Source organism: Meriones unguiculatus, chromosome 3, assembly GCF_030254825.1.
Source record: "Meriones unguiculatus strain TT.TT164.6M chromosome 3, Bangor_MerUng_6.1, whole genome shotgun sequence".
NCBI classification, from domain to species: domain Eukaryota; kingdom Metazoa; phylum Chordata; class Mammalia; order Rodentia; family Muridae; genus Meriones; species Meriones unguiculatus.
In genome coordinates this window covers 84425813-84446449 of record NC_083351.1, presented here as the reverse complement: position 1 = coordinate 84446449, position 20637 = coordinate 84425813, and the positions used below count along the sequence as shown (strand labels likewise).

Genomic DNA, 20637 nt, shown 5'->3' with positions numbered 1-20637 from the left:
GACGTCAAAAGTCTGCAAGATGAAGGCCTATCTGGGATATGGAGTGAGTTCAAGACTAGCCCAGACACCTGAGTGAGCTCTTGTCACAAAATAAAAAGTAAAGAGAAGGCTGTGCATACAGCTGAATGGTGCTGCATTTGCCCAGAACATACCAGGCTCCAAATACAACTCACACTGCCTGAAATAAACACATACAAAACATATTCAAAGGGTTCAATTTCTTAAAAAGCTGCACTGATAAACTGATGGTGATGTTTTTCTTAGAGTATTTTAAATTCACACATATTGAGAGAAATGCTTTGGGGGCTACTAGCGGTTTTGGAGGAGGACGACTTAATTTATATAGAGAGTAACCAGACACTCATCCATCAAAAATGGCAAACACTATACTCTTTGTAATACTTGTTTTAAATTTAAAAGTTTTCAGTTTAAAAGATTTTAGAAGGTTCAACTTCAAAGAGTTAGTCAAGGTTCTGTTTACCAACATTAGAATGGAAAAGGACTCGACCACTCAGCCAGCTGTGCGGGCTGCAGCAACTGTCTTCAGTTTTGTTTTCAGGAAATAATACCCACCTTGTTGAGCTGGTGTGAGGATTAAAAGGGATATCCACATGACGTGACTAAGAACAGTTCTTGACACCAAACAATAAGTCTTAGTAAATGCTAGTTATTGCTACTCCTCTGTCTATACATAAAGATATTTATTTACTCATGCAACTGACCCAAGTATTAAGTTAATTTCCCAGATCTTGTCTTTCTACCCTGCCACGTTCATATAAAGAATGTTACCCAGTGCCTGTGAACAAAACATGTATGTACCTTTGGTAATAAAAGCTCCCTGCATGATAGAGAGTGTTGGACTCATTCCTTCTGATTTTCTAATCTTCTGGCATGATGATGACTATGCAAACCTTGCTACACTCTATAAAGTTGTAATCTGTCTCTGACTGCCTAAATTTTGTTACTCCCTCTCCCCCGCCAAGATGTTGTAGAACAAGAGACTAAAGCAGATTTATACCACAGTCTAATATTCTTAACCTTGGGCAATTCCTGATTACAAATGGAATTTATAAATAAATTATTTTTTTCATTTACTCAGACAATAAGATAGAAATTATAGATGAGAATTCCCACTAAAGCAGTTTGATTTTTTTATTAAACCTCTAACTCCCACTACCAGTTTTTAGGAGACAGAAACTAGAGACACCACGTGGGTATGATTCTGTTAAATCTCGGCTCCGGGAATCACTACGAAATAAACGTTCAATTTCTCCAACAAATGAATAGGAAAGCAGAGGGATCGAATGGAGGGCACATCCGGAAGCAAAGGGAAGCCCTGAACTTGGGGGTTTGTCTCGTTATAACTGGGTTAGCCTAATCTACACGATTGAGGGACACTAAGTTGGAATTTATAAAATGTTTAAATAAACTAAATTTTTATAAAAACCACCTTAGAGTTTTTTTTTTTGGGGGGGGGTACATATGGAAAACATCTGCCATAATTCCTGACTTGGGTGGGGAGCTGAAATGGTGTCGGCTTTATAGGAACCCCTTATAATGATTTCTATATGTGGGTCTCTTTATTTGTGTTCTAAGCAACAAAAAAACTTTCCTTAAACATTCCTTGCGCTATGTCTCTCTTCAGACAGAAAAGGGATCTTGGAACTACAGCCACCATTGTTACTGCCATCTCATTGGCGGCTGTTGGAGCTACCACCGGGGCATTAGCCATGAGTCATACTGGGCAGACTGCTCAGACCCTGAATAATCATTTAGCCAATGTAGCTCATGCCTTAGTTGTACATAAAGGAATTAATGCTCAACTAAAAGGAGGCTTGATGGTGTTCAATCAGAGGATTGACCCCGTGCAGGAGCAAATTGATACCCTATGGCAAATCGCTCAACTTGGCTGTCAATGAAAGTATGCTGGACTTTGAGTCACTAGCATACAACATGAGAATTTTCCCTGTGCTGCAAATCTGTCTAAACAATTGTCGAGCTATATTTTAGGTAATTGGACTGGAGAATTCGATACTACGATGGAGCAGCTGAGAGTGGCCATTGTCACAGTAAATTCTACCAGAGTGGACGCAGGACTAGCCACAGGATTATCATCATGGATTGCTGCAGCCATGAATCATCTGAAGGAATGGGCGGGCATGGGAGCGTTAGCAGGCCTTCTGGTGTTGGTCTCCTTGGTTTGCCTGTGGTGTATTCGCAAGATTAGAGTCTCACAACAGCGTAATGCAGCCATGACCATTCAGGCCTTTACAGCCACTGAAGCAGGACAGTCTCCCCAAGCATGGTTGGCTACCATAAAAAGCTAAAATGTTACGCTCAGGATGCGAGGCTAAGCACTGCACTCAGGGTCAGCCGCTTTGGACCCAGAGAAGAGCATGTCTGATTGCATGCGGGTTGATGCCCCAGGTCCCGCCTCTGAGAAAAAGGTATCAGATGGGTCTGATGCTCTTTGGGTGGATGACACCTAAATGAACATCAGTACAAAGTCCCAATTTATTTCTAATATCAGAGATCAGACCTCTACTCTTGCCTGATACATCTAAAACAAAAAGGGGGAACTGTAGAGAGCTGCGGAATGTTGTGCCTTAAAGATGGAGCTGGTTTCCGCCTTCCACCTTCCCGATGGTGAGTGCTCTCTGTCACAAACAATTCCACATTTGGCTAAGGCTGAGGATCTGGCTTGCTTCCATGTATGTGGACCTATCTGCATTGCCCACGTGGCACGCTGGGGTTGGCTACCCAGAGGCTATTTAAGCTGTGGGCTGGCTTTCCCCAGGGTCAGATGATTGTTCAAGGTTCCTGAATAAACTGCATTAAAAAAAAAAAAAAACATTCCTTGTAGAGGGCAATGGTGCTGACCATGGTTTTTTCTATGTGATCCTGCAGTGAGTCTATAAGCAGGTCTCCCACCGGCTTCCAGCCATTCCGCACGGCCTCAACCTCCTTCATGTCTGCGTCCAGGTCATCCATCGCTCCCTGCAGGTCTCGGAGTTTCTCTAACGCCTTTCCCACTTGCTTCTGCCAGTTGCTCATCACAGCATTTAGACTCTCCCACTTCTCTTTGACTTCAGAAGACTGTTTGCGCATAGCTTTGGCGATCTTTTGGGCTCTCTCCTCAGGAGTCAACTCTGTGAGTTAAAAACAGAGGGTATAACTTGGGGGTCTAGTCATTTATACATTCATTCTTCATATCCAATCTCACCTTTAAAAGAGTCTATGTATACAAAGACTCAGTTATGCTGATCAGAGGGAAAAAATTCTCTATGCTTTTACCAGTAAGGCAAAGTTATATGAAAACATACTCTCCAAAGGAGAAGAAAATGCTTGCTCAGATTAGTAAATGGTTTACAGTTCATGGTAACATCTGAATTTTAATACTTTAACACTTGTAAAGACTTGAAATGTGGTAACTTAACTCAAGAAAGAAAACATTTTTCCTTTACCATAATTTACTTATATAAAAATCTAGAACGCTTTTCATTTCATTGTTCTCAAGAGAAATTAGAAGCATAACAAGCAGAGAATCGTTCTGAGTTATTTTTTAAAAAACTCTCAGAATATAAGATTAATTTACCACATTTCTTTAAAGAACAAACTCAAGGCATATGACATCTTACAGACTTCATGACTGGTGAATTTGCTTGGTTGTTCATGTTTAACAAAGGACATTTTCTGAAGATGGAGCTACAGAAACTGAATGTTTACTCACATTTCACCAGGAAGACTGCAAGATTACAAGGACCATCCCTGACATATAACAGAGTCATGAGTGCTCTCTGAGTATAAGAAATAACCTAAGCCTTCCCAATGGAAAGGGCAGTGAGGAGAGTGACAAGCCAGAATTGAAGAAAAGATAAACACTGAAACTAAAGTCAGGTACAAGGCCCAGGACCAGAAACAGTGACCCCAACAAGACAAGGACAAAAGAATGCAACTGGACAGAAAGAGTGACTCACAAAGCAGATCAACCAGGTTTGCAAAATATCTGGAGCTCTCTCACCCCCACACTTGGGAATCCCCTCCTTAACCAGGCTGGTTTGAGCGCACCTTCTTGACTATCCCCAGAAACACAACGACAGGTCAAAAACACACAATCATGGTACAAGGCAGGCTCATCTAAGACAGATGTCCATACAGATGCTCTTGGACTTAGGCAGGGTTATGGATAAGCCCATCCTAAGCTAAAAAGAAATATCAGAAATCAAAGCACATTTATTAGATCTGACCTATCAAGTATCATAGCTTGTCTACATTAAATGTGGATAGAGTCCCAATATGAGCTAATGGTTGGGCAAGCTCACTGAATACAAAGCTTCTTTCAAAATAAAATACTAATGGTCTCATAATGTACAGAATACTGCACCAAATGCTTGAAACAGAATGGCTGTAGGGTTGCATTCTCCCATCACTGAATCTCCCCCAAAGGCCTTACAATGTCTCATCCTACGTCTGTACCGGCAATAGTATCTCACCTTTTAGTATGAACAACATTAGCAATTTCTCCTTCACCTCAAAATGTTTCTTTGGGAAAAGAAAGTTTATCAAACTTGGTCACAAGATGAACTTTGTCCTAAAATAAACCGAAGTGAGCAGGGCTAAACCTTAACATCCATCTTTATAAAAAATCTGCCTGCCTATCTGTCCTCATTTTAGTGTGATCCACAAGTATCTTAAAAGGGGACAGGCTATGTATGTTTGTTTAATTTTCCAGAAAAATTTAAACATTGATACTTAGACTGCAACCAGATGGTCTATAGGGAGCCCAGCAACGGAAATCTGTGCTGTCAAATGACTGCTGTTAAATGAGTTGAAGATGAGAAGAGAAAGCATCAAAATAGTAAATACTCTGAATGTATCAGACCAGACCCTACCACACACATACACACACACACACACACACACACACACACACACACACTAATAACAACAGGTGAAAGCCAGCTTCAAACAACAGTCAGGATTTAAAGCCAAGAAGCCTAGGAAGAAGACCTAACATGTGCAATCAACATGTCCGAACTGCCAGACTGCAGAGAGAGAGGGAGACTTTCAGAATATCATTAAAAAAGGCAACCATCCTTTAAATCCTTATACTTTTGAGACATCTGTAAAATGCTAAATATAGCACCTATATTTTATATTTTACATAAATATAAAAGGTTATGTGTGAGATGAACAAGCTCATTCCCGGCAGCCTCAGGAGAGATGGGGTAACTTTTATAAGCATTACACCTGTGCTGGTTAATAAGTTACTGGAGCTTTTCAAAGAATGTATTTTAAGCATTTGTGTTTCAATGACTAAGTGGGTGGGAGTGAGAGAGACAGACACACACAGACACACACACAGACACACACACACACGGGGATGGGGAGAGACTCTGCCTGTTCTAGAAAGGACAGTGGTTTCCCTTGGAAAAAGTAAAAACTGTTCCTGAGTCAACCATTAAATAACAGCACAGCATTGAGGGGCACACACAGCTTCCTCATCACGGGACAGAACATCTCATATTGGCTGTCATGTATTTGTCCTCAGTATATGTTCTTCTGTTTGAGCAGTCCTTTTGCTGGTCTATCATGTAATGCCCACTCAAGCAGCAACCCGGGAGAGCAGTGAAGCTCTACACTAATCTTCCCATCTGTGTATCACAGAGGACCTGTGCCCACTAAGCACTTCTGAGTCAGAACATAAGTGCATCTGAATGCAGCAAGTCTTAGAAGCTGTTGTAAGCCGATAAGAGAATAACAAACAAAATGAAACCAAAACTTTCATGTTTATGGGTCACGCAAAACGAAGCAACATGTGAAATATCAAGTTAGGATAACTTGGGAGGATAAAACAGAAAGAAAATGAAAATGTCAAAGAGGCAGAAAAGAATTACAGGGACATGACTGCATTCTTTAAAAATAAAATCCTCCCATTAAAAAAAAAAATCAATAGGTAAATGTTCATTTCAACTATCAAAAGATTCTGTGGTAAATTCTGCAGCCTAAGCCTAGCCGCACCAGTCCTTCTCGAGACGGGTACTGTATGGGAAGCCCTGCTGAGGGCTGCTCAAAACCGGTACTTTCTAGAAACCGCTACCAGTGCCCAAGATGAAAGCATACTAATTTGGCCTATCAGGCTGGGATGTCAGGACAGACTCCTGCACTGTCCCAGCGGCTCCAATAACTGTCAGTAGAGCACCCGAGCTTAATGGAGCACTAACACCCATGCTGTGCTCCTGCAGCTGAGGACACATTTCCCTTCCAGTGGGTTGATGTGTCAATCCCATGTAGAACAAGGACGCTAAATACAGGAGGCCTGGGAGCTCAGTGATAAGAGGGAATCATTTGAAACACAGTAACCAGAGCTGATGCCAGAGAGGGGAAAGGTTAATAAAGCAAATACACTGCCTGCAATTCTGAGCCCAGAAGAGCAACTCTTACTTCACTTGTCTTTCCCCCTCAGTGTCTGTGCACACGTGTGTGTATATTTTCATTCTGTCCTTCTCCATCCTCCTAGGTTCAGGCCTAAGTGAACAAACTGCCCAAATTTTGAAGGTAGATATACTTAATCTTATTATTTCTGTGTTTGGATTCATTTGATTATATATTCTACATCCTATCACATGAAATAGACATTGGGCCTGTTTTCTATTTTTTTTTTCTGTTTTCTATTTTTATTTTATTATTTTAAATGCTAAGGTCTATACTGTGCTACGGATTTTAGGAAAAAGAAAAGGTATGTTGGGAGGGGAGGGTTGAAGAGAGTGTCACATGCCTGTAAACCCTGTCCTTGAAGTTGAGACCAGTCTGGGCTACAAAAGAGAGGAGGAGAGAAAAGTATAGCAAGTCTTTTCTCTTTATTCAGGTGTGTTCATGAATTGTCCTGCATTTGTAATGAGCTCTTTTATCCTTTGGGAAGGAAAACTACAGGGAGGAAAGCCCAACTAGGCCAGGAGCCAGGACCAGGTTTAGGCAGCAGCACCACTCTTGAGCATGCCTGTTGCTTGAGTGCCAGGCAGGCTCCATGATTTGCTTATCCCTGTCTTTCTAAGAGTAAATTCCATGGAATCCTTTTTCTCCCGTACTAGGAAAACACTTTACTCGCAGTGTTTAAGAAAGATAGACATTCTTCTTTTGTGTGCTTGTGAAATATTTATTTTAAACATATTTCTTTTTATAAAATAATGATAGTCATTTATTGAAATCATCCTGGTCTTATTTTTAAGGAAGAATACCTAAATTTATCATATTTTTTCTTAATTATGGTACGGATCCAACTTCTACTTCTTGTTACTACTGATTCTAAATATATGTCTTCAACAGTTCTTCTCTTTCCATCTTAGTTGAGAATCCAGACAGGTGACGAGGTCTGTCACTGGCTTGCAGTGAATGCATTTTTTAGTTTTACTCTTTAAAAACAATACTAAATTTCATTTAAAAATGTCTGCTTCATTTTTTTCTCCCTCCTTTCCACATCCATATAAAGCTCTTTATTCACATAAAAACCTTAGTCATTCCCAATATCTGAGTTGTACTATGTGCTTTTTGAATGTATTTGCAGTCTATTATATTTCATCAAAGCATGAAAAGATAATGTTAAAAAAATACAAAGAAAAAGATTGCAAGCAGGATTTTTAGTGCTACACAATTTGTTGTAAGAAAAGATTAGAAGGTAGTTTGTCAGTTCTAACAGAAATTAGATAGGTCATCCTAGATGGTGATCTTATTTGTTGGAAGTTCAGTTTATAACTACTTGGCTATAAATACACACATGTGTGCACACATATACACAGATATATGCCTATACACACACACAGGGCACACATTACATCCTAATGAAGGATCTAGTTCTAAGTCTAGGAGATCTGAATGCCTCAAGAGATTTTCCCCATAGACCCAGTTGATTACCCTGTCAGAGCTCAAAAGAAAACAATTTCCTCCCCTTTTTTGGTGCTTCTGAGTCCCAGTGGGAAGACGGTCAGATTAGAGGAGTAGAGAACTCCAGATCTGCAATCTGAGTGGCCTTTCCTGCCTGCAAGGGTATTAATAAGGACAAATAGACAATTGAGCGGTGCTTACAGAGAAAGGAATCAAGTGTTAACACTCATGCCTTATGCCTAACTCCAACAGTGTACATCACAAAACCACTTTGCAATTTCCTTTACAAAAAAAGAAAAATCTGTAAGGCAAGAGAAATAAGTAAACTAGCTATTATTATATCCACTGAAAGACGTGTGTGTGTGTATGTGTGTGTTAAAGAGACCTGAATATGACTCTGAAGCCCTTGCCCATGTCTTAGATGTCTGTCCTCTTCCCTTTTCTCTCTAAATACTAAATAAACTCACTCAACACACTTCACCTTATTCTACATCACCCTGAAAATCTTTTCTGTGGCACACTTTAAAATCTAGGTTTTTTTTTTCCCCCTGAGTTGGAGGTAACAAAGGATCGCCCTCCTAAGGATGCTAGTAGTAGTAGACACTAGCAGTCTGCCTTCTGATGTTCATACTTTCAGTATCTATTTTTCTCTCTTTACAGTCCCTCCCTTCTTTCATAATCAAAAAGCATTTCTGATAAAATAATGAAGAATACATTATTATATATTATTATTTCCACTCTCAAATATCCTGATTAAACAATTAAGATCAACTTAATCTCTCTAAACTATGGCATCAGTGGTTAAGAGGACCCTGGTCCACTTCTAGCCTGTGAGATGACTGTGGCCAACAGTTCATTATGAACCAGAGCACAAGAATATCAAGTGCCCTCAGCTCATTAACACTTCTAATTACATCTAGTAAATCATAAGGATGACAATAAGGAGAGGCTACTCAGAGTTGATCAGCCTGCAAATGTGCAAACGACGCCTTTCAATAAAGATAGGATGAAGGTGGTATGGTGAATCTGAGAGCAAGAAAAAGAGGACGAGTGAGAGAAGAAGAGAAAAAGATGTAGATATCTTCAAGGAAAACAAAAAATATCCAAGGAAAGCGAGGTAGGAAATATCTTCCAAAATTGCAAAAGGCAGAGTACTGAGGATGGGTGTAGGGGTGGGGTTAACAAGGAGGAAGCAAGCACACAAACCACCCTGAGGCCAGGGCCTCTCACCCCAGTCATTTCTGATTAGAAAATCAAGGAGGTAATTGAGATTTTACTCTTCCAGTAAAATAGACCAAAATATGCAAAGCCAGTGGTGAGCTGAGGTAGAAGCAGGGGAAGACTGCTAGTGACCTGCACAGCCAGAGAAGGAGCAGGAAGGGCAGGGACCACAAGAGCAGAGAGAAATGAGGCTCACTCGAGCTAGCAACCAGAGGACCAACTCTCGACTCTCCGCAGCACTGCATGCCCAAATGTCCTCTTGCTGACAAGTTTCATCATTTATCTGTTGTCACACTGTGAAGCGACAAGCAGGTCACTTCGGCCAGGAGTAGAAAACATTAGTGACAGCAGGACAAGGAACGCCAATGCAATCAGATGTGTTCCCACTACCTCTAGAACCCCCAGGCATGTGGTGGGCAGTAAGTACTGTTAAGGGAATGAATAGTTTTCTCGGTACATCGTTGACTTTACCACTAAAAAGAAAAGAAATTCTCCTCATCTACTCTCTTTCCCTTCTTAAAATAATCAGTGGACATGTGCTTGGAGGACAGCTTTAGTGGTTAACACTGGGGACAAAAGCATGAGGGTCACTGCAGCCTCACCACCCACACAGGAAGTTGAGTGTGACAGTATGTGTATGCAATCCCAGGGCTGGGGGATGAGGAGGGGAGGATCCTGGGAGCACTGACTAGAGAGTCAGCTCAATGATTAGCTCCATGCTCATTGAACAGAACAAAAACTGAGATGAAGGAGCCACAGAGGAAGATACCTAATGCTGCCCTCTACCCTCTCTAGTCATGGGCATACTCACACACATGCCCACCCACAATCATACACACACACACGCCCATCCACAATCCACCCCCCACATGCACACACACACACAGACATATACATATATATACATACACACAGACACATGCCCACCCACAATCACCCTCCACACATATACATACACACACATACATGTATACACACACATACACATGCCCACCCACACTCCCACTCACCTACACACACACACACACACACACACACACACACACACACACATATATATTATACACTCCCACACACAATCCTACATACTCACATAATACAGACAGGCACATACACACACACGTTGATCATGCACATAAAGATCAGAAGGCAGGAGTAGTAGATTTAAAATCTCTTTCTTGCCACATTAGTGTCCATTTCTCCCCACACCCTGGGCTGTTTCCCTGCTACACAAAGAAGCTAGTAATTTACAAGTCAAAATTTCAGCTTTCAACCTAGGCGCAGCCATTCCTATTAAGGAAGGAGTTTATGTTTATGCACCACTGAAATAAATGGGGAGGTGAACTGAGGAGGGTGCCTTAAGCTTTGCTGGCACCCTGTCTTCTACACTGAGGCAATGCCTCAGAAGTTTCTAGCTCTCAAGGAGAAACAGCAATGGCACAGGCAGCAGGCTCTGCTCAGGGGCGGTCGTGCTTCCCTGCTCTTTATGCTAGAAACAGAAAGTAACGTCCCAGATGTAGATCCCCGTAAAACACTGCCCTGGAAAGTGTGCCTATAGCTTTTTGTGAGGCCAATGTGTTTTATTGGTGGTCACGACACTGACTGGGGAAAGTAGCAGATGGCAAGCAATTTATTAAAAATGTCTGTCCATTACACTAACTTCTGTTCTCAATAACAAGAATGCTGACTTATTTACTTAAATGGAATTTCGCTGCAGTAATATTCATGATGACAAAAAGAAGTTTTGTTTTTTAAAAAATTTCTGCCTAATCCAGGGCTTCCTCAGCCCAAGGCTGGTTCACCACATCCATGTAGCTTATCTAGTACAGAGCTTTAATTCTGGGAGGGCCTGGTTGTTGTTCTGTAGTTAAGAACACGACAAACCCTTCCACGTATTACAACTTTACCCATCCAAATTGGACTTGGGAAGCTAATTAAATTATTGCTGTGCTTTACAGGCCTAAAAGCGATTACTTATACCTCAACTTTTTATGTGAAAATTAAGAATACAAGTTCTAATATTGCTTAAACACTTTACAGGGAATCGGTAAACTGGAGTGTGACTCTATCAAGCAGTGTCCTATTTTAGTATGGGAAATGTAACAATGGGTACAAAGAAGAGCTATGTGCTTTTAATTTTGCTGTAAGTTTCCTAAAGGAAAAAGAAATCTTATTTCTGCTTGATATACAGAAATACTAATGAGTACAGGAGGATATTAAAAAAAATAATCCAGAGGTTACAAGCACCAAGTTTAATGACATAAATCTTAGCTCATAACCTGCACAGAGTTAAGAACTTCACATCCTCAGTTTCCCTATCTGTAAAATGGGTGGTAAAAAACACTGCTATTGCAGAAAGTGGTCACAGGATTAAAAGCTTGGGGGCTTCTTAGGTCCTGGCCCAGTACTGGTATCTACTAAGTACTGGCTTGCTATGAGAACCCATGTAACATCTCTCAGGTGCCTTCCTATATGGGTAGTACTTCTCTGTTAAGAGTGTGTTATGCAAAAATCCCAGAATCTCCAAAACAATCCTGTACAACAGAACATCTGGAGGAATCTCCATCCCCGATCTCAAGCTGTACTACAGAGCAATAGTAATAAAAACTGCATAGTATTGGCATAAAAACAGAAAGGAGGGTCAATGGAACCGAACAGAAGACCCAGAAATAAACCCACACACCTATGAATACTCGATTTTTGACAAAGAAGCAAAAACCATTCAATGGAAAAAAGACAGCATCTTCAACAAATGGTGCTGGTCCAACTGGATGTCTACATGCAGAAAAATGAAAATAGATCCATATTTATCACCCTGCACAAAACTAAAGTCCAAGTGGATCAAGGACCTCAACATAAAACCAGATACTCTAAATCAATTGGAAAAAAAAAGTGGGGAACATCCTAGAACTCATTGGCACAGGAGACAACTTCCTGAACAGAACACCAACAGCACAGGCTCTAAGAGCAACAATCAATAAATGGGACCTCATGAAACTGAAAAGCTTCTGTAAAGCAAAGGACACCGTCATCAAAACAAAACAACTGCCTACAGATTGGGAAAGAATCTTCACTAACCCTTTATCTGACAGAGGACTAATATCCAGTATATACAAAGAGCTAAAGAAGCTGGAAAGCAGCAAACCAAGTAATCCAATTAAAAAATGAGGAACAGAGCTAAACAGAGAATTCTCGACAGAGGAATATCGAATGGCAGAGAAACACTTAAAGAAATGATCAACCTCATTAGCCATCAGGCAAATGCAAATCAAAACGACCCTGAGATTTCACCTCACACCCATCAGAATGGCCAAGATGAAAAACTCAAGTGACAACACATGCTGGAGAGGTTGTGGAGAAAGGGGAACCCTCCACTGCTGGTACAACCACTTTGGAAATCTATCTGGTGCTTTCTCAGACAATTAGGAATAGTGCTTCCTCAAGACCCAGCTATACCACTGCTAGGTATATACCCAAACTTTGCTCAAGTATACAAAAGGGATACTTGCTCAACCATGTTTATAGCAGCTTTATTTGTAATAGCCAGAACCTGGAAACAACCCAGATGTCCATCAACGGAGGAATGGGTCCAGAAATTGTGGTATTTTTACACAATGGAATACTATTCAGCAATCAAAAGGAGGAAATCATGAAATTTGCAGGCAAATGGTAGGATCTAGAAAAGACATTTTCGGAGTGAAATATCGCAGGAGGAGAAAGACAAACACGGTATATACTCACTTATATAGATCTATAAGATATGATAAACAAAATGAAATCTATACACCTAAAAAAGATAATCAAGAGAGCAGACATGGGGTAAGATGATCGATCCTCGTTAGAAAGACAGATGGGATGTGCAATGAAAGTATGACAGGAGTCTACTGAAGGCATCTGAAAGAGTCTAACTAGCAGTGTTTTCAAAGCAGATACAAAGACTCATAACCAAACCTTCGGCAGAGTACAGGGAATCATATGAAAGAAGGGGAGTTAGTATGATGGGGAAAGGATAGGAGCTCCACAAGGACCAAATATATCTGGGCACAGGGTCTTTTCTGAGACTGACATTCAACCAAGGACCATGTATGGATATAACCTAGAACCTCTGCTCGGATGTAGCCTGTGTTAGCTCAGTAACCAATTGGTTTCCCATAGTGAGGGGAACAAGGACTATTTCTAACAGGAACTCAATGGCTGGCTCTTTGGCCTCCCCACCCCCCAAGGGAGGAGCAGTCCTGTTAGGCCACAGAGGAGGGCTTTGCAGCCAGTCCTGAAGATACCTGATAAAACAGGATCAGATGAATGGGGAGGAGGTCCCCCTGTATCAGTGGACTTGGAAAGGAGCATGGGGGAGATGAGGGAGGGAGGGTGGTGTTGGGAGGGAATGAGGGAGCAGGATAGAGCTGGGATACAGAGTTAATAAAATGTAACTGATAAGAAAAAACTAAAATTAAAAAAAAAAGAGTGTGTTATAAAGGGAACCTACAAAACCCAGAAAACCTCACTCCTGTTACTCAACTTAAATGAGCGGAAGCTGTTAGTATTTTGGAACACAACCTGCTCCTGTGATGTCATCATGTGTTGCCAGCCAGGCAGCCACACCTAGAAGACATGGTTACCTTCCCCCTTAAAGGGCTACCCAGACATGTGGTCGCTCTCTTATACTCTTATTTTCTCTTTTTCTCTCTTACTTTCTCTTCTCTCTCTCTTACACTCTCTTACTTTCTCTTTTTCTCTCTTTCTTTCTCTTCTCTCTCTCTCTCTCTCTCTCAGCACCCCCTTCCCCTTCCCTTTTCTCTCTCTCTCCCCACCATGTCCTGCTTCCCACTCCCTCCTTACTCTCCTAATAAACTTCTTGCAGAGAATGTCGGTTAACCAGCTTCATATTTCTTTAAGTAATAACAAGCCTTTCATGGAGACTCCGGGAATAAAGAGAGGCAGTCGACCCTCCCCTGTGAGAGCAAAGCTAAGAAAAGGAAAACCTTGCAGCAAGGTAGAGAGGAAGCCAGGAAGGCCAGGCTCTGGGTGGCATTTCAGCTGTTGCCGCCAGCTATGTCCCTGCTTCTCCTGTGGCCAGGTTAAGGGACCAATGGGGCCTAGGAGCATAGAAACCTAGAAGGATGAGGGTCTATCAAAAGGAAGGGATTTGAATTCATAGATCTGTTATTAGCAAAACAAACAAACAAAAAAGCCTTGAGGGGGAAACCACCTGCTGGTTTTAATAGCCTAATTATTTCTGTTGGGTAATGTGTAATTTGGCTTCATTTTATTAGATACAAGGAAACAAAAGAGCCCTAAGTTACTTGAAGAAGTCATACAAAAAGACTTTCTATTATGCTATATTATAATTTCACATCATCACTCATTCAATGCTCATAAAATTTTACCTGTACAAGTTCACCATCAGCAGTATAAAATGAACTAACAGAATTTAAATGTGATTTAGATTTTGAAAGATGTCTATAGTTCTCCCAAGGAGAAGTGCCCTTCAGCCTATCCCATTCTATGTTCCACTGTCACACAGAATGTTTGTCTTAGCATCTCTATTGCTGTGAGGAAATACCATGAACATACACAACTTTGGAGGAAGGATGTATCTCAGCTTAAAACTCTAAGGTCACACATCATTGTTAAAGGAAGTCAGGGCAGGAACTCAAACAAGGCAGGAATCTGGAGGTGAGGCTGATATAGGGGCCATGGAGAAGTTCTGTTCCCTAGCTTGAATTTCAGAGTTTGTTCAACCCACTTTCTTGTAGCTCCCAGGTCTACCAGCCCAGGGCTGGAACCACCCATAGTGAGCTTGGCCCTCCCATGTCAATTATCAATCAGCACCTATCATACAATACATGAGTCCCCATAAGAGAGAAGCACTGCAGGTATTTGGCTCTGTGAAACATTACAAAACATTTAGTATTTCAAAGAATACAGTGTCCTCTGATGACACACAGTTAGCCATCAAAGAACAAGGAGAAAACACAGATCTGAAAAAATGATTCTTCACTATTGACCTTAACTAATTAAATGTATACAACTAATTACATGTAGAGCACTAACATACACACAACCTACAACCTATACATGGATAAACATATTAAGAACTATATTTTTCTATGACTATCTGCAATATCATTTCAATGAAGCAAAGTTGAAGAGCCTAGGAAAAAGCAAAAGTCATTCTCAGAATAGAATGAAACTATAGTCATGCTAACAGGAAGGCTTTAGCTGGAATTATTTTTAAAGCTGATTTGTTAGAAAATTAATGAACAAAATAACATAGTATTTCATAATACATTAGTATTATTGATGGTGATGAACAGGGGGGAAAATGCCATATTCCCTGGCTATCTCTAGAGAACGGGGGGGGGGGGGGAGGGACGGTGGGAGGGCTGAGTCTGCCCCTGGCTGTGAATCCCACAGCTCAGATCCTTGACACAGCATGGGAATTAAGATACAGGTCTGAGAACAGCAAGGGAAAGTTGGCAGCACAAAGAACCAAGAAATTTGTGTGCAAGGCTAAGAGGTCCTTGACACTAAGAGTCAAGAAGGAGCATGGAGGTCAGTGGCCAGAGGGTTCCACATGAGCAGAGATGGAGGAAATGAAATGACCAGAATGGGACACAAGCCAGTGAGAACCCAGGGTTGAGTAAAGGTCAATAAGCACAAGCTTATTACTGTTCCTGCATTGTCCCTGCATTACCTCAATGACCTTAGTCAGCAATGCAAGATGTTCTTGGCCCTTGTATTTTTTTTTTTTTAATGAAAAATGGTCCCTTATATGCCTAACATACTCATCTGGTTCAAAGAATTAATACAAAAGCAGTTTAAAAAAATTAAAAAAATTCAAATGATAAGAAATTTATATTCCATTGTAAACTGGATGACGATAATCAACTAAAAGCAATTTGCATTAAAAGGAAATACATGTCAATATGACACATGAAATGGCATTACGTCCATATTTTTCAAAGAGAAACGAACACAAAGCTTTCTAAATTTCCTACAATTATTATTGTAACTTTAGTTCCATTAAAGATATTTACTTGAATCAATTCTAAACAGAATAGGTTGTTTCAGTTTTCCAGATAATTATGTGATACCCATACAATCCAATAACTCTACGGCTCTCATTTTTAGAAGGAACTTTATTAAAATACGGTACTACTTTTTACACCTTCTCCCAATGGATTCTTATTCCTGTCTTAAAAAATAAGCTGCAATTCATAGCTTCAGATTTCCTTGAGGGTAAAAAGCTTCATCAAGGACAAGTCCAGCTTGTTTTATTTTACAAGTCTTATCTATTATTTGTACTGCTGTCTTTTTCCTCATTGCTGTCAGCTGGCTGTGGTCATTCCTGTCAACCTTGTCCCTTCCTTGCCACTTCAACTTTGTTACTTGTTCACAATTCACGGGACATGGAGTTCAAGTACAACATGTCTAATGCATGCATCTGTGTCTCTGAGGAAGTGCTTGACAGCTTGCTGTGCCCAGAGTGGGAGCAGTATGCCCCCCTTATTGGATCTTCTGTAGATGTGCAAATCACTAGCTCACTGAGATTACCAATAAACAGGAAGTCAGGGAAACCCTAAGAAGAGCTAAGCTTCTGAGCCAGCCATTGGTGACACGGTTAGACTGATGACCATATGCCAGGAGGTCACGGAAGAAATCAGACAGCAAAGTATTTAAGAAGTCACTGAGAGTGGGCTGAGACTGGCAGAGGGGGTAGTAGAAAAAGCAGGTGCTGTGGCAGCATATGAGGAAGGAGCTGGGAAACAGAGTAGAGGGACTATGATTGGAAAAACCAAGGCCAAGAGTAAGACAAGGCAGCTCATGGCTGCAAAGAGCATAAGTCTGGTGCCCAGTGGATATCGAGCATGGAACAAAGAGTGAGAGCATGAGACAGGGTCAGACAGAAAAGTTGATGCCAAGTCTCTATTCAATCTTCCATAACAGGAGCAGCCTAAATCCCATTCTAAACAAATACCAATTCTGGGCTTTAGATGGTTCATTTGGATGCTGGGGAGATGGTTTGGTAAGTAATATGTGTACCTGAATCCAATCCCTGGAACTCACAGAACCACTGGGTGTGGTTCTGCATGCCTGTAACCCTACTGGCACGGAGACAGAGACATATGGACCCTTGGGGCTCACTGGCCAGATGGCACAGCTGAATCAAGAGCTATGGGAAAAAATGAGCGACGCTGTTTCAAGAAGAGCAACTGCAGAAGACCAAGGTTAACCTCTGGCCTCCAACTCACATACATGTGCACACCCGCACAGCATAATGCTTTTCAAATATTCAAACATATATGCAACACTGTAATTATTAATAAAATTGACAACAGAAAAATGAAATGAAGGGAATGGAGCTTGCAAGAGAAAGACATTTGAGAGAAAAATGATGGAGGAAAAAAGAGATCGATCAAACCTTGTAGCCTAAGGCAAAATGCACAGAGTATATTCAGAAACTGCTTATTAAATAGAACTGAAAAGCCATAATATGGTTTGGGCTAGCACGAATGCCCCCCCAACGCTGAGTGCTTCAGTATCTCGTGGAATGACTAATGTTCAAACAGTGTCTGCTTCTAAGAGCAGTTGTGCATGTCACAGTAAACAACAAAAGGATAAAAGCTATTATGGATAATTTTCCTCCATTTACTTTTAGCAGCAGGTAAAATCAAAGACCATTACAGAAAAAAAAATATTAAGGAAGGATTGGGTTGTAAACTGGTAACTCACAAAACCAAACCACCATCACCACCCCCAAAAAAGAAAAACTAGTAAAGTTAAACTGATGTATCATTTTTTTCTCTTGCCAGCTCCCAGATGTGGTAGTTTAAAACTGGACCTGAGCAATATCCTGAGTCTAACAGCAAAGCAAGGAAGCTACAGAAGTGTCTTTTAAACTCTTAAATGGCTGACTACCAAGGAGAGCCGACAGCATATATCGCTTTAATGACAGGCAGTAGTTGGTACCGCTACGAAAGCATCTCACTTTCAACATCCTCCCTCACTTTCCTGCCAAGTCCTAGGGCGGCAAAAAGACAAGAAAGGTGGCCCCATGCAAGACTTGAAGCGAGTACCATGGGCATGTGAACCACTTTTCTCCCAGGACTGAACGTGTGAAACTATAATAGCATTTTCCTCACTGTATGAAGAGAAATGTTCTGTCCAACTTTCCAGGTTCCCAAAAGTCTGAGTCAACACACAAACATATACAGAAAGATACACACACAGACATATACAGACACACATACAGACACAGAGAGAGAGAGAGAGAGAGACAGAGACTCACAGACAGATATACAACATTCATACAGACACATACACACACAGATACATATATGCAAAGACACAATGGCCCACAGAGACACACATAGGCACATATATAAACACACACAGAGGCACGCATGCACACATAGGCGCGCGCGCGCACGCACACACACACACACACACACTCCCTTATCTTCATCTTATCTAGGCACAAACCTCTGACAACAAGCCTAAATAACTCATCACCTCCCAGCATATTCCGATACTCTCACATCGCCCCTAGATAACTGCTGAGGCAACCATGGATGACTTTCTCCCCCCTCATTTCAAGACCGTGCTCAGGGACAGCTCTCTCCAGTCTGATCCTTGAAGTCTCTGTCCTTTGGTGTACAACCAAGGCCCTGGGCACACACATAGTATTGGGAGGTAGTGGTGTTTGCTTTCTTTCTTATCTCTCTGTGTTAGGTTTCATTTGCAACTATACTAAATCCTTCTTACAAAATGTGCCTTGGGGTCTCATCTATCCCCAGAGATATTCTGCTGACACATTCCTTCATTCAGTAACTTTAAGAGGCACCTATCACATGTCAGGTTCTACAAAACACATCAGTGAAGGAGATGGACAGTGAGGAAAGTGAGTGCTACTGAAACATGAGGACCTGGGTCAGATCCCAGCACCTGCATTACAAATCTGGGCCTGATTCTGTGCATACATAAATGTAGTACGCATACCCGTGGCAGTGAACACTGATGACCTCTCAATTTGCTGGTCAGTCAAATTGGTAAGCATCATTTCTAGTAGGGAACTCTAAAAGGACAAGGCAGACAATGATTGAGGAAGATAACTCCATGTTGACCTGTGACTTCCACACACACTTTTTAAAGTACCCAGCGAAAAAAGTTCTGTCTTCATGGAGCTTCTACTCCTCCAGGGAGGAAGCAAAGGCATGAGAGTACAATTGGCAAAGAGATCAAGTATAGTACAGAACAAGCTGGACAACAAACACTAGGACATGCAGAAAAGGGAGTGACAGAGGGGAGACTTTGTAGCAGCAGACACTGGGGAAGAACTAAGTAAGAACATGCAACTAGAAGGGGAGGGAAGGAGTAGGGGGAGAAGGAGAAAAGAGGGGGAAGGGTGGGAGAAGGAGGAGGTAGTAGTGGCAACAGTAAGCACAGGGATCTGGGAGAGGAGCAGGAATGCTCCAGGGAGAAGGAAGAGGCATATAAAGACTTAGAGACTGGAGCAACTCTGAATGTTCAAGAACTAGCAGTGTAGACAATAGGGCAGAATAAGGGTGAGAATGGGAGCAACAGCTGGTTGAGAATGACAACAGAGCCGGCAGCAGGGGCCCCAGGAGTCGCATATGAACTCACTGGCTCACATTTTCAGTTGCTCCCTATGGCTGCTGGGAAGAAAGTATCTTAAAAGGAGGTCAGAGGAGGGAGCCAAGCTGAAAGGTCACTAGATAATCCAAGTGAGAGGCAGTGTCAGCTTGGAACAGCATGCAGTGGAAAGGGATTCCAGTGTACTTTCAAAGTAGCAATGATGGGACTTGCTCATGGTTGGACTTGGTGATGAAAATAAAGAATTCTATAGTCATTCCAAGAATTTGGGGCTAAACAACCTGAATGATAGAACTTTTTAGGCAAGAGTAAGAATTGTAGGGAAAGTAGATATAGGCAGCAGGAGACAGTTGATGGCCACAGGAAATGAGCTCCATAAACACTGGTCATTTGCTCTATGTAGCTGGAGTCTGCTTATATTTCATCTCAAAAGTCAATAACCCATCATCCATCCATACTCTCACCACCTGTTTCTCACAAAGGCAGTTCTGCCTAGGGACTCAAGAAGAAAAACAAGTTCTCACAAGATGAATTCTCCCAAAGTATTCTCTATAATTTGGCGGTAAATGATTATTAACTGTTTGTCTCATAAACACATTCCTGGAGGAGAACACCTAGTTCTTGATTTCAGACCTTATATATAGAGTTCTTTATGAATCTAACCCACTGACTCATAATGTTAAATTGGAAAATTCAACTCGGGGTAAAAAAGGGGATCTTTAAAACGGGGGAAAAAGCCTACAGCAGCATCTGGAGCATTGAAGAGAGCAGGCTGGATCCAGACAGGTAATTTCCTTCATCTGGGCTGGTTCACCTCTGTGGATCTTATCCATTCAAACATTACATCTAAAGGACATCAGAACTCTCTAAAAAAATTCTTTAGCAAGGACTTTTAAGGAAACAGACAGAATAAGTTTA

General features: G+C 41.3%; 1 protein-coding gene across 6 annotated transcripts in view; it reads right to left on the bottom strand.

The window, feature by feature from the left end:
• Utrn (utrophin) overlaps window positions 1–20637 on the bottom strand; it is a 524212-nt gene that overhangs the window by 100423 nt on the left and 403152 nt on the right. For all 6 annotated transcript variants that reach the window (XM_060380271.1, XM_060380270.1, XM_060380269.1 and 3 more), the window contains one exon: window positions 2881–3149. In XM_060380271.1, the coding sequence (XP_060236254.1) occupies window positions 2881–3149 (269 nt within the window). The remainder of the gene's footprint in view (window positions 1–2880; window positions 3150–20637) is intronic.